General features: G+C 48.3%; 1 protein-coding gene across 2 annotated transcripts in view; it reads left to right on the top strand.

Annotated features, from left to right (window-relative positions):
- Positions 1-14,205, top strand: part of Lhcgr (luteinizing hormone/choriogonadotropin receptor) — a 53,809-nt gene that overhangs the window by 27,376 nt on the left and 12,228 nt on the right. For both annotated transcript variants that reach the window (XM_005077287.3, XM_040738928.1), the window contains exons 5-9: positions 78-152; positions 241-318; positions 8,152-8,220; positions 10,878-10,952; positions 13,216-13,401. In XM_005077287.3, the coding sequence (XP_005077344.2) occupies positions 78-152; positions 241-318; positions 8,152-8,220; positions 10,878-10,952; positions 13,216-13,401 (483 nt within the window). The remainder of the gene's footprint in view (positions 1-77; positions 153-240; positions 319-8,151; positions 8,221-10,877; positions 10,953-13,215; positions 13,402-14,205) is intronic.

Raw genomic sequence — 14,205 nt, 5'->3', positions numbered from 1 at the left:
AATGTGCTTTCTATTCATGGCCTAATGACAATCGCCTGTCCTCTCTGCCCGCGTCACCACCTTGCCCTGAATCCTAGGAGCATCTGTAACACAGGCATCCGAACCCTTCCAGATGTTACGAAGATCTCCTCCTCCGAATTTAATTTCATTCTGTGAGTATCAGGCTGATTGCTACGCATAATCGTTGTCTATTTGCAGCTAAAATTTGGAAAGTAAATATTTCTCATTTCTTTCCTCAAGGGAAATCTGCGATAACTTACACATAACCACCATACCAGGAAATGCTTTCCAAGGGATGACTAACGAGTCCGTCATACTGTAAGTAACACCCTGGCTTCTTACTCTGCCACACTGTCTGCTCTGCAGTTCTCACTTCCTGTTTGAGGGGCCTCACCACGTTCTTTACTCTCTGGTGACAAGGCTCTTCTTAACCTAGACTGCCAACGGTGGGACAAGTTGCATAGGATAGCCGCAGGGTCTTGTGCTCGTATGACTACTAAACCAAGAGTTCGGTTTAGCTTTGAACAGATGGGTCCTGGGGTTTGGCGGTGTTGACTTCCAATTGATGAAGGTCTTCCCTGCACAAGGGCAAGTCTCTAAGGCCAGGCCTTTATTCAAAGATCAAAATATAAAACTGCCGGTAGTTTTGACCTAAACTCAATCAGGAACCGAGAGTTACTCCTTTCGGGTATATGGGTATGATGGGAATGGAGCCAAGCAGGAGGGAAAGGACATGTTGGGACAATCCTTGGGGATCTGAGCTCCCAGCGAGCCCTATTCCATAAGGCTTGATAGTGCATGAATGCAAAGGGGCTGCTTGGCATTGGTTTCACGGGGCTGTTAACTTCCTTGCTTGTGATCCGGAGAGCGGTAGAGCACACAAGTCGGGAGTGATTTGCACCTCCGAAGTTAATGGGGACTTGGGGATCTATTCCTCCCAGAGCGCCTGTGGACCATTGTGCTCTATCCCCCTCCCTGTTCTTGGCCCTTCATCTCCCAGGGCTGTGACTAGTCATTTGCTTGGCACTTGCTCTCAGTTGAATGGGCCCTTGTGTAGATGAAGGGCCGTGTGGAGCTCCCTGCTGAATAAAGGGTGTTACACTTGCCCAGGAAAGCCTTATTGTCCCCAGCTATAAAGTTCAACTCCTTAATTAGAAAACACTGAAAGCAAGCCTTCTCTTTTCATTATTAGCAGGATTTGCAGGTTTGCTCTTGGTGGAACTGGTCTGGCCCTCCCGCTACCCCAAATCTTCACCAACTGTGAGCTCATTGAATAAAAACAAAACACTTCAAGGCATGCAGGAAAAGCTCTGAGGGGCTAAGGCTAAAACTGTGCTTTGTATTCATATGTCCCTTCAGGGCCACTGTGACTGTTCATTAAATGCCCTCTAGGGGCCATTGACATATGCCCACCCCTCCTGCACTTAGCTGTATAGCCTTTAAAATATTCTGGATGACGGATGGGTCCAACCAAACTCACAAAACAAACAACCTTGATTTACACTTGAACTCCACGGCAACTCCTTTTCCCAAGACTCTTGGGAGTAGGACCTTGCAAAGTGAGACAGGATCCTTGGCTGCACCTATGACAAAGCCACAATACAAAGGCAACTGGGTGTGTGTTGTAAAAATGTCTAGGTTTACCCTGTAACGAGACACAAACCGTGACCCAATGATCCCACGTGGAGTTTTATTGGTAGACAGGGAGGGAAAGGGGGTGAGAGGTAACCAACCCGTGCAGAGATGAGAGAGAGAGAGAGAGAGAGAGAGAGAGAGAGAGAGAGAGAGAGAGAGAGAGAGATGAGAGGAAGAGAGAAGATGAGACGGAGAGGAAGACTAGAGTAAGAGAGAGCATAAGAGGGCAGGGGTCAGTCCTTTAAAGGGGTCCTTTGCACCTGCATGGTTCTCACAGAATTCTGGGCTGGCCAGAGTGCTGCCTGAGTGCATCTTGCCAGGTAACAGGGTAGGCCAGAATAATGCCTGAACCTTTCAGTGTGGAGTTTCAATGTTAGCCCCAGCTCTAGGTGTAGCCAAGCAAGCAGCCTCAGTCAGTTTGGGCCTAGAAAGCCAGGCCCCATCTCCGTTCAGCGGGATTATGAATGCCTCCTTGTGCAGATCCAATCACACTGTGTCCACTACACAGCCACCACGAGTGCCACAATTAACCGCAGTTAGCAGCTAAAAACTAACAACCCAGAGAAAGTCAGTTGTCAAGAGGCCGTCTCCAATAGCTCGGCATGTTTTAAATGTTTGGATTTTGTTGATGTTGTTCTAGTTTGATTTTCTGTTGCTGTGATGAAACACTCTGACCAAAAGCAATTTGGGGGAGTAAGGGTTTATTTTATCTTACACTTCCAGGTCTCAATCCATTATTAAGGGAAGTCAGAGCAGGAACCTGGAAAAGAAGCCATGGAGCAATACTGCTTGTCAGCTTGTTCTCTGGCTCATTCCCAGGCCTATGCTCCAATAGCCTCAGTGTACAGCCCAGGCCCACCTATCTAGAGATGGCCTTGCCCAAGGGGGCTTGGCCCTCCTACTCAACTATCAATTGAGACCATGCCCCCTAATGCCCACAGACCTATCTGATCTAGGCAATTCCTCAGGGGAGTCTTCCTCTTCCCAGGTACTCCTCCCCTTTGCTTTCTATTGCAAGCACGGCAACCAAAAGTAACTCGGGAAGGGAGGAGTTTATTTGGCTTACCCATCCCAGTCAATCTATGAGGGAAGTTGGGAAAGGAAGCCAAGCAGGCCCAGAGGCAGGAGCCTTGAAGGAACAGATTTTCTTTAAGCTTCGAGTCTAGTTTACGCACTCACAGAGCTGTCTCAGTGCTTTCTTCTGTTCAGCTAGGCTCTGGATCTTTCTAGAAACTCAGGCCATCTGATTGCATTGCTGTGACTGGATTCAGCCCAGACATTGCCAGGGTGGCGCGGCAAGGGCCATATTGTGTCTCTCTTGCTGCACCAATCCAGCAAATACTCCATGTCATACTGTCTTGCGGCTTGGCCGCTCGCTTCAGGTGTGATACTTTCCACTTGTGCCTTCCAAGTCACCTGTATTGGGATTCTGTGACTTGTGACACACCACTGGCCACACATTTCAGCACCTGTTGTTCCTTTAGAACTACAAAGAGAATTCCACAATGGTTATTTGTACATTCCGTCACTCTTCTGTAATGATCGCCCCACGTTTCTATCCTTAAAGGGGAGTTCCTTTGCCATTATTTCTCCCGCATGCTCTCTCTTGGGCTCCCTGTCTGTGTGTTTTTAAGTATTACTTGGAATACTTAAAATATCAGCCACATTAGAATCCATTACTGTCATCTTCCTTTCTGAAGCCTTCCGTCTTCTTGAGTGCGGCATACGGTGAAGTCAACCTAAGTTGACATCTGTTTGACTGAGGTGGTGGGAAAACAGCTCAGCTCTGCTGAAAGGCAGGAGGCTCAGGCAGCTCAGAGACTGGGAGAGCCACAGAAATGCAGGTCCCTGCAGACCCAAAGCAGGCTTACAGCAGCTATCCACACAGCCCTGCCAGGACATGCACTGGAAAATGGGCTTGTCCACAAGGACCTATCCAGATTATAAAAACAAACAAACAAACCTGCAGCCACCCCGGAGACAACGTGTCAGTGTGCGGGTTCCTCTTCTTCAGGGTGCTTTCCTGTGGTCATTTGGTCTAATAGAAAGAGAGACAGCAGAGAGGGAAGGGGAGAGAGAGAGGGAAGAAAGAGAAAAAAGTTGCTTACAAGCATTCCACCAGCAGGCAGAGTCCTAAATTGCCATGCATTGTCTTTCCACAATAGGGCCACTCTTTGAGATCCTGATGATCTGCAAACATAATCTTTCTTCTTTGAAATCAGCCAAAAGCTAGGTGGCCACATGATCAAGAGAATGCCTAACACTGTTAATACAAGCCCAGAAGTCTGTGCGGCACCCAGGGATTATTCAAAGGGGAAGGCAGCATTCAGAAGTACAGTATCGCCTGTGATTAATTTCTAACTCCCGAATCTTTCTTGGATTAAAAGACGCCGCTCTTTCTGTTTGGTTCGCAATTACTGGTATCTGAATAGAGAACCCAGACAATGCTACTGCAACAGAGAGGCAAGGGGGACCTATGTCTCATCTCTGTGCCAAGGAAGCTCCCCGCTCCTTTCATTCTGACACCAGGAGATTTGGGGAAAACAGTGTCTGCAGTGACTTTCCAGATGTTTTCAAAGGCGTTGAAGGCATTGTGCGAGCCTGACAGCACGAGGCCTCCCACTCACATTCACAAATTTTGCAACCCAAGGCAGCATTTTCCATTGTACACTGCTGGTGAGGACAGAGACAAGTTGCTACTGCAAGGAAAGCAGGGAGCCACAATCCAGAAAATTCCAACAAGCATGACCCAGAAGATTAAAAAATAAATAAGCCATGAAAGAAGTACGTAACAGTAACCCAGACAGAGAGGGGAGACTGGGATCTTGTAAAGGGAGATCTCTCTGCTGCAATCGGGGGCTCGAGGCTACTTCTAGATGATTGACATATGTTTGCCCACAACAGCTTTAGAGGGTTGACACTATTATTATGATCTCATTTTGTTTTGGATGAATAAATTGAGACATAAGAGCTTAAATTAGTTACTCAAAGTAATTCAGCTTGTAAGAAGCAGAATGCGATTGAATCCTGGGCAGTTGGGATCAATACCTACAGACTTAATCACAAGCCACATTCCCAGCCCTGGCTCTACGAGTCCAGTGAAGAGGGACAAGATCCTAACACGTATCAAGATTGAAATCACAGGTTGGAGAGATGGCTCAGCAGTTAAGGCTGGTCTTCCAGAAGACCAGGGTTCATTTCTCAGCACACACATGGTGGCTCACAACTGTCTGTAACTCTAGTTCCAGGGGATCTCATACCTTCATCTGGTCTCTGTGGACAACAGGTACTCAGACATACATGGGTGAAACAACCATACATACAAAATAATAGTAAAAAACAATAATTAAGCTAAAATAAACATAGCAAACCACAGCAAAGGGGAAGGGGCTTCCAGGCAACTACAAACAGCTTTGCTTAGCTAAAAGCCCAGGAAGGAATGCTTTGTCTTGACCCATCAGAGATGCAACGCCACCACTTTGAGTAGAGGAAGCGGTAGAAAGACTAGACTGTGGACTAGACTAGATGTGATTGCCACCACAGAAAATACCCATCACACTGCAATAGACTCTGTTTCCCAGCCCGGTACAGTGGGGTTGGGTTGCACATGCATGGGGACCAAGTCTCCATTTCTGAGAATCAAGGTCCTGTGATTCTGCTTAGGTGGGTAGTGGCATCTGCTTCGACAAATACTGGCCTAGACTCTGAAAACTAAGATTGCAGAGTTGCTCGGAGGAGGCACGGGTGTGGCTCTTTCATTGAGCAGTTACCTATAAAAGAACCCCTGCCATGACAGGAGATGGACGAGAACAATATTCTAAGTATTACAGTCTTCAAAAGGTCCCGTGGGACTCAGCTGCCAAGAAGACGAGAAAGCCGAATGTGATCACCCAAAATGACAGGTCTGAAAGGACCTATCCCCTTATATTTTACCCTAGAAAAAGGTGGGGGAAACAATTGGAAAATGGCATCCAACAGTCTAATTATACAAATCACATCTGTATACAGAAAAGAAACCCAGAAGTCAGAGAGGGCTCTCTTCACCATGGATGCTAAAGCTGATGGCTCCTAATAGGGCCCTGAGCATTCAAGGCTCCAAGTTTGGTGGGGGTGTGGGGACTAACCACTGTATATTTAATGTGCAGGTTACGGAACACTGTGCGATATTTCAATAGTATAAGCAACATATACCAATCAGGCCAGGGGAATTAGCATTGTCATTTCTTCATTGTTTCTCTGTGTTTAGAACCTCTATGTTCCTTCTTCCTAGTTCTGATTTTGATAGAATGATTCTCTCTCTCTCTCTCTCTCTCTCTCTCTCTCTAAATTCAGTCTAATGAGGAGGCCTTGGGGACTACTTTGTAATCTGTAATTTAGGTTTCCTGAGTTTTGTAGTTGAAGCTTCATACTTCAGCATGAATGCCACCTCTGCTTCTTTGTCAAAAGCTTGGGGTGGTTGATGGAAAGAAATGACACATCCGCACACTACATACATGAACATACAGGGGGAGGGGGACGTCTGTGTTAGCCTGAATTATCAAACTAGAGAAACCCTGAGGGTATCAGTTCTCTGTGGTCAAAAGCTTGGGGTGGTTGATGGAAAGAAATGACACATCCGCACACTACATACATGAACATACAGGGGGAGGGGACGTCTGTGTTAGCCTGAATTATCAAACTAGAGAAACCCTGAGGGTATCAGTTCTCTGTGGTCAAAAGCTTGGGGTGGTTGATGGAAAGAAATGACACATCCACACACTACATACATGAACATACAGGGGGAGGGGGACGTCTGTGTTAGCCTGAATTATCAAACTAGAGAAACCCTGAGGGTATCAGTTCTCTGTGGTCAAAAGCTTGGGGTGGTTGATGGAAAGAAATGACACATCCGCACACTACATACATGAACATACAGGGGGAGGGGGACGTCTGTGTTAGCCTGAATTATCAAACTAGAGAAACCCTGAGGGTATCAGTTCTCTGTGGTGGGAGTGGGTGTCTCAGAGCAGGTGTCTGTTCCATTCTTAAAGTCCTCTGCTCCCACACCTGCCAACACTAGAAAGGACATCGTAGTCTTGCAGACAGGCTGAGTTCAACGACATCACACCATGGCCTTTTCTCACTCAGGCGTTGTTTCATGGCTCACAAGAGCTGACACAGATATTGACATGTAGGACGGTGGCTCTCAAATGTGCTTGGTTATGACTGATAGCAAGACATCTTCCGCTGACCCATTCTGTGTAACACATTTATTGTAATGCTCTGAATTCCAGCAGTTGATCAGGATTCAGGAGAGTCTGCAAAGAATGCCATGGTTTGAAATCCTAGTTGTTGTGACATTATGCTCTGCGGAAAGAGGGAGACAAGGAGTAAAGCGTTTCTTGTTACATGGTGACAAAGTTAGGAAAGAAAGACACGTCGGGGAAGGCCAATATGAAGGATTGGGAATGAGGGGTTAGAATTTTAAACAGGAAGACCGCATTGAACCCAGCCTGTTAGAAGAAGGCTGAGGATGTCTTAAAGTATGGGGAGTGTAGAAAAGAAACAGTGGGCAACACTGATGTACTGAAAGCAGCCTCAGACAAAGTGTTCACTGGTACTATCCTTGCCACCCACCCTGCCTGAGGCTGTTTCCTTCCTCGTAAGACGAAGGGGTCTAAGTGAGCCTTGCTAGGTTTCTTTTTGGTGCTGGAACTTCTCAAGCATGGCTGGAAACTGCAGTTTCTTATTTCTCAATCTAGGCAGGGGTGTATGTGTGTGTTTGTGTATGTGTTGTGTGTTCTATGTATGGGGGTTGTTTTATAGATACCCTATATAATGGTGGAACAAAATTTGTAAACAGTCACACCTTAAAAGCTGACAATATTCTCCCAACACTTTTCCCTTGCTCTATTCCGATTCACTCTTTTTAATGCTGGTTGTATTCAACTACGTTGATTTCACTGTCCACTAATGGGACTTGAAGAACTGTTTGCAGACATTTAGATCTTTGGGGCTATGGAGCCAGTTTTGGCATTAAAAAAAGAAAAGAAAAACCATGAGCACACACACAGAAATACAGAGCAGGTGACTCAGCCCTGCAGCTTTGCTCAGCAGCCCACGAAAGCCCACAACACCCAGGGCATTCTGAGCTGGGCTGGCAGCTAAGCCTTGAATCCCAGCTCTGCTCCTGCATCCAGTAACCATAATCCCAACTGCACCGATGCCGGCCTTTCTTATCACTATAATGGAAGCAATGACCATGAGAAGCAAATCAGAAGACAGGCATGTCAGGGCCGGTCAAGTAAACGTTCCGTAAGTTGGTGACGGTGATGGAGCAGGCAGAAGAAAGCCAAAAAGGACAGCTTCCCCCCACCATGCGCCTCCAGAGTCCAGAATGCCAGACAGACAGCTAGCTGTTCCGAATGCCAGTGGTTATCTTAGCAGTAAATGTCACAGGAGGCCAAATGTCTGCTTCCAAACTGTGCTTCTGTCGGCTCCTTCCCATCCCTAAACCCTCTCTCCCCCCTCCTCCAGCAAACTGTACGGAAACGGATTCGAAGAAGTACAAAGCCACGCATTCAATGGGACGACGCTCATCTCGCTGTAAGTGTATGCTTATTTCCCCTGCTTGTGAATAAAGATGAAGTATTGCTCTGGCTACCAGATCACATTCAATCTTCAGCAACTAACTCAGGGCAAAAATAAACTTTCAAGTGGCTAGTCCTCCGAGTTGCACGAGTGTTACTAGGCAACCGGCTGGCTGGAAACCCCAGAGCACCCTGATTTCAAAGACAGAAGCAGCCTCCATGCATTGAAGTTGACAGTTTGTTGAAATATTCAACACCCTACTTTGTGCCTCCTCCGTCTTGCAGCTCCCTTCTCTAGCCCCCTCGGAGAGGCTGATGGTGTGTTAGAGGAAGGCTATTTCGGGAGACTCTTCCCCAGACCCCACTGCGGGGGGAGGGGGAGGAGGGAAATGGGGTGACACCATTTATCAGGTGACACCATTTACCAGCCTGATCAGCCGCCTCAGCTTCACTCACCCACCTCACCCCTGCTCTCCTCCTGGTTCTTCCGCACTCCAGTCCAGGGCGGGGATGTGTGATCACTCACAATAAAGGATGCGGCTCTGCCCACTCAGTAGTCACAAACAGCAAGCACCTGAAAAGCTAAACCGCAGGTAAAGTTAATGAAGACAAACAACAAGGCTTTTAAAATAAATGAGTTAGTAGTCAGTGAGGTGGCATGGAGAGGGGAGAGGCTTTGCCCCCAAGCCTAACTACCTCATAGAGGGAGAGAATTGACTCCCAGAAGTTGTCCTCTGATCTCCACACATGCGCCATGGCACGGGCATGTTTTCTCTCACACACAGATACGTGGATGGATGGATGGATGGATGGATGGATGGATGGATGGATGGAGAGACAGTGAGATGATAGGTACATATATAAATGAATAACTAAATGTAACAGAACACTTAATGAAACTGTTTGGCACATGATTTGCACCAATAATTTGCAAACATTAACACATGTAAGAATCACCTGGGGATGGTTAAGGCAGTCTCCTGAGCCCCACCTATGCTGGCTTTGCCTTGGGGAACCTCAAAAGCACTGAGAATTTGCACTTTTGACAAGCCCCCAGAAGACCCTGATGCATCAAGGTCTCAGGCTAAGAGGCTCAGGTCGATAAAATATGCTAATAATTTTTAGCTATGACTCTTAAACCAAGGAGCCCGCTGTGCTGATGTCATCTGTACAGTTGCACACTTTAGGCAAGGCCTAAGGATCGCTGTAGCTGGGTCTGGATTCCAACTCACTATCAAGTTGCATCGCCTTTTGAACGAGTCAGGACCAAGCCACAGTGTCCTTGTTCATAAGGCAAAGCTTCCAGTAGACTGACGTTGAGGATTGACCCAACAGAATGAAAGGGTCTACTTTGCACCCTTAGTACTTGGTTCAATGCCTGGTACTAAGTGCTCCTTGATTAAGTTTATCCCATGATTCATGTGAACGAATGAATGAAGATTTTTATGCACTCAGCTCAGGGTCTAGGTCCTACCAAGCACTGAAGAAATGGGAGTTGTAAAAGCATTGTCCTCATGGAGGGGATTTTCACATTGTCTTGTTGACTTGACAGTTGCATATATAAAGAGTTCATTAATAAGAAGCCCAAGATTAGGTCGGAAGCATCCCAGCCTCTCTGGTCCACTCCCAGAGGCCTCATTCCATTATCCACTCAACATTATTCATCAGACTCTACTGAAGGGCATGCACTGTATTCCAGAAGAGAGAAAAGTGCATAAGCTATGAACTGAAGGATTTACCCACGGGGGCTCACAGCATGGGGAACGGCAGCTCCAAATGGTGTGCGAACTCTACTTAATGCGTGACTCCAACAGAAGGCAGGGCGGTGCGCCTGCCCTGAGTGCCAGCAAGTCCTCCAGGATTTCAGAGGCAGGGGAAGGTGTTACAGAGTATGCACATTGGGGGCGTGGACTTTGAGCCAGGCTAGTGCGGACAGGCAAAAGTAGAAGGAAAACGTGTCCCAGGCAGGGATCAGGGAGATGGATGGCGCGCAGATGGGATGCATTCAGACTGGCAAATGTCAGAACTTCTGGAATGTGAGGGTCAAAACAAGAATGTTCTTCCATTAGCAGAAAGGACCGAGACTGGAGGAGCAGGACAGGGCTGAGGTAGAGATACTGGGATCTTCCCAAGAGAGACGGAGCCGGAAGTCCTTTGTGACTTCAGCCCCCTGATGAGGGCTGTGATCGGTCCCGGTGCACAGCCGCTGAGACTGTACACCGCAGAGGACCAGATGAGATTATGAAGAGAACCGCTTGGAAGGAGCCTTGCTCTTGTTTGGTATGTGGCTTTTGACAACGGCTGAGGCCTCCAAGGTCACAGCAACTCAGAGTCAGATAAGGCGCAGGCTGCACTGTAACCCAGTAGCCTTGGACTTGCCAAGGAGGAGTGTTTTAATCCTCCCCCAAGCCGCCTGGTAGCAAGTTCTTGCAAACCCAACAGGAAGGACCGAATCCATTAAGCCACAGGACAAAGGGTTTCACCAAGTGATGGGATAGGACAATTTCACAATTTCACCAAGGACGCCCATCTTTCTTCCAGTCTGCCTGCCCCTCCCGTTCCCCCTCTGCCACACCACACCATGCACACAGCCTAGTTTGAGCATGCGTATATGTGGCTATGGGGGTTGATGTGAGGTGCAGACCTGACTAACACAACTGTCTTTCCACACAGGGAGCTAAAAGAAAACATACACCTGAAGAAGATGCACAGTGGAGCCTTCCAGGGGGCCACAGGGCCCAGCGTCCTGTGAGTACAGGGGTGCAGCCTCCTCTCCGACACAGTGCACCCTAACAGCCCTGTCTGGTGGCCAGACACATCACTGGCAGCCTGGCTTGCAGGCTGCCAGCATCTATAGCTGAAAAAGACCAAATGTGTTAGTGTTGTTGTGCTGACATGAGACACTGCCTGTGACAAAGCCACATATTTGTAGGGGTAGCCCCACATTTGTAGGGGGTAGTCCCATGTTTGTAGGGGGTAGCCCCACGTTTGTATGGGGTAGCCCTGTATTTGTAGGGGTAGCCCGGTATTTGTAGGGGGTAGCCCCACGTTTGTATGGGGTAGCCCTGTATTTGTAGGGGTAGCCCCGTATTTGTAGGGGGTAGCCCCACGTTTGTAGGGGTAGCCCCACGTTTGTAGGGGTAGCCCCACATTTGTAGGGGGTAGCCCCATGTTTGTAGGGATAGCCCCACATTTGTAGGGGGTAGCCCCATGTTTGTAGGGGTAGCCCCACATTTTAGGGGTAGCCCCACATTTTAGGGGTAGCCCCACATTTGTGTGGGGTAGCCCCACATTTTTAGGGGTAGCCCCGTATTTGTAGTAGGTTGCAGCAGGTTTGGTGTCTCTGAGGGAAGACGGTGTTCAACCTCTCTCTCATCTACTGAGGGCCGCTCTGGATGTGCAGCATAACCCCAGTCTCTATGTATTATTGCCATCGTTGTCTGTGCTTTAGGGTCTGTCTTCTTATTAATTTAATTCCCCCATCTTAGTAAGATACAGGCATAGTGGATTATGGCTTACCTTACCATCACTGCCTCATTCGATTTCAGTAAAGAGCCTGTGTCCAAATAAGGTATTCTGAAGTCCTAGCCAAAAAGATAACAACATGTAAATTTCAGGGGCCATAATTCAACCAGTAACACAAACTGGGGTGTGGTTTCATGTGCCCATTCTGACCTGGTCCAGCCCAGCCCTTGGTTAGCCCTAGGTCTTCCTACATCAGTGGAAGGAGTGAGCCTTCAACCCTCCGTGAATGGGGGTTCACTCACTGCAAGGGCTTGTTCAGAGAAAAGGCTTCTCCAAGCAGAGCTGAGAGACCCTCAGGACTGTGCGTGGAAGCACAAACACGTGGTAGGCAGTTTAATAACGTGGCCGTTTAGTAAAAATCACAACAGTAGGTGCCATTTTGGGGCTGATGGCTTCCCCAGCTATGTGAGGTGCTGATTTCAAATGCCACCACTCAAAAACTGAACGACAGTAACCTCCACGTCTAGGAAGAGTCTGGAACCTGATCACTAACTATCCATAGGACAATACAGTAAACCAGCAAGCACACAGAAGCAGGAGGGAGACCCTTGGGGCGAAGCCTCCTGCGACCACTGTGTCCCCAGGAACCTGTACCCTTGTCCCCAGTGCCGTCCCACTCACTCACACCTTTCCCTCCATGTGCTGAGTCCTGAGCGAGCCTCACACGGGGCAGACTGTTGAAGAGGAAGAGCTGCCTGGAAAGGTCAGGGCATTAGCCACTTAGCATTCGAGGGAGCAGGATTCTAATACAAAAAAACTGCCACCAACTCCCTACTCCCCAAGTTTTGTACATCTGGGGGTTTTCTTAGATTTCTGCCTTGAGTCTAGGAAAGCCAAGGAGCTTTGTTTAAAGGCATGGACAGGCCTGGTGCACAATTGTGCTGGCTTGGTATCACGCTTACTTGCTGTGAATGGACACATCCAATTGGTTATTAGAGCGTGTGCGCAATGTTTCCTGGGTAGATGATGGCTAATGCCACACGCGGCTCTTCACAGGGTGGTCCGCCTGCGCTTTATGAAAACCTCCCCTGCGGCCTTGTTTGATCAGTCAAAACTGGGGCATCAAAGCTCTGACACCCCCACCCTGCCCCACCCCCCGCCCGCCCCCAGGGCTAAACACAAAAGCTGATGTTACCTGTGTGCCTGCTATCTTAGAAAGCAAGCTGTTGGTTTTTGTAAAATAGGGAGAGAGCAGGAGGGAGGGAGGGATAGAGGGTGGACAGAAGGAGGGAGAGGTGGATGGAGTCAGTCAGAGATAGAGGGGAATCGGGAAACCCATGCGTCCTTGACTACAACAGAGGGATGCCCACGCGACGGAAATCCCAGCACAGTTCTCTGGAACCCAGATCATGATGAGAGTAACTGGAATGAAGGCTCAAAGGGGAAAACAGAACAGAGGGAAGATTTCTCAGCCCCTCGCGGAGGACTGCTGAATAAAATGTGTAAAACCAGCCAATAAAAGGTCTTTCTCCCCTTTGCGGTTTAGGGATATATCCTCCACCAAATTGCAGGCCCTGCCGAGCCACGGGCTGGAGTCCATCCAGACGCTCATCGCCGCGTCGTCCTACTCCCTGAGAACACTGCCCTCCAGAGAAAAGTTCACCAGCCTCCTGGTTGCCACGCTGACTTACCCCAGCCACTGCTGCGCTTTCAGGAATTTGCCCAAGAAAGAGTAAGTGGGTAGCACAGGCCGCTGTGGGGAAACCGGGATCTAGACCTAGTCCCGTGGCCCATAGCGCCCTGTCCTTTTCCGGCCGCTCTCAGGTAGACCAAAAGAAAACCAGCAGGCCCTCGTTCCGAGGAACTGCCCAGGAGTTGAGGCACCTCTGCAGCCGTTTGCAAAAGCCAGTGTCAAAACAAAACAAAACAAAACTAGCCTGTTCTAATTCTTAGCAGGAAACATCATTTACCCAATTAATCCTTAATTTAAAATTGTCAACTTAAAACATGGTTCTGTTTGGGGTTTGGTTTTGCTTCTTAACTATTTGTCCCCCACGGAAAGCAACGTCCATTTCAGAACAGAAATTTAGCTCCTACAGATTGGTTAATGAGCTCTGGCTGCTCTGTGTCCAGCAGAGGGCGCCTGACCGCCAGGCTAGGGGTGGGGGGTGAAGGATCAAGGGGCAGAATTTCTTACATCACTCTGCATGGCGACCCAGCAAGCGTCACATGTATAAATGAAAGAAAAGGCGACAGCTAACTTTTAAGTGTGTGAAGCAGGCTTGTGACACTTCCTGGCTCTCCGCCTCTGTCTCAGGCTTGTTTGTTGCCACTGCTGTCCTCTATGTGCTCTATTGTTTTCATAACTCCCAGTGGGGAAAAAGCAGTGCTCTCCAGAGTCATTGCTGCAGCCTGCAGAGACTGCTCGATCAATTAATTAGACAAGGCACTGCAGAGGGACACCAGGCTGCTGCTGGCTTTGTTTGGAATTAACTTGTTTATGGCTGGTCAACTAGCCTGGAGAGAGAGAGAGAGA

Source organism: Mesocricetus auratus, unplaced genomic scaffold, assembly GCF_017639785.1.
Source record: "Mesocricetus auratus isolate SY011 unplaced genomic scaffold, BCM_Maur_2.0 Super-Scaffold_100676, whole genome shotgun sequence".
In the NCBI taxonomy this organism is placed as follows: domain Eukaryota; kingdom Metazoa; phylum Chordata; class Mammalia; order Rodentia; family Cricetidae; genus Mesocricetus; species Mesocricetus auratus.
Note: the sequence above shows the minus strand (reverse complement) of the source record. Positions and strands in the feature narration are given on the sequence as shown.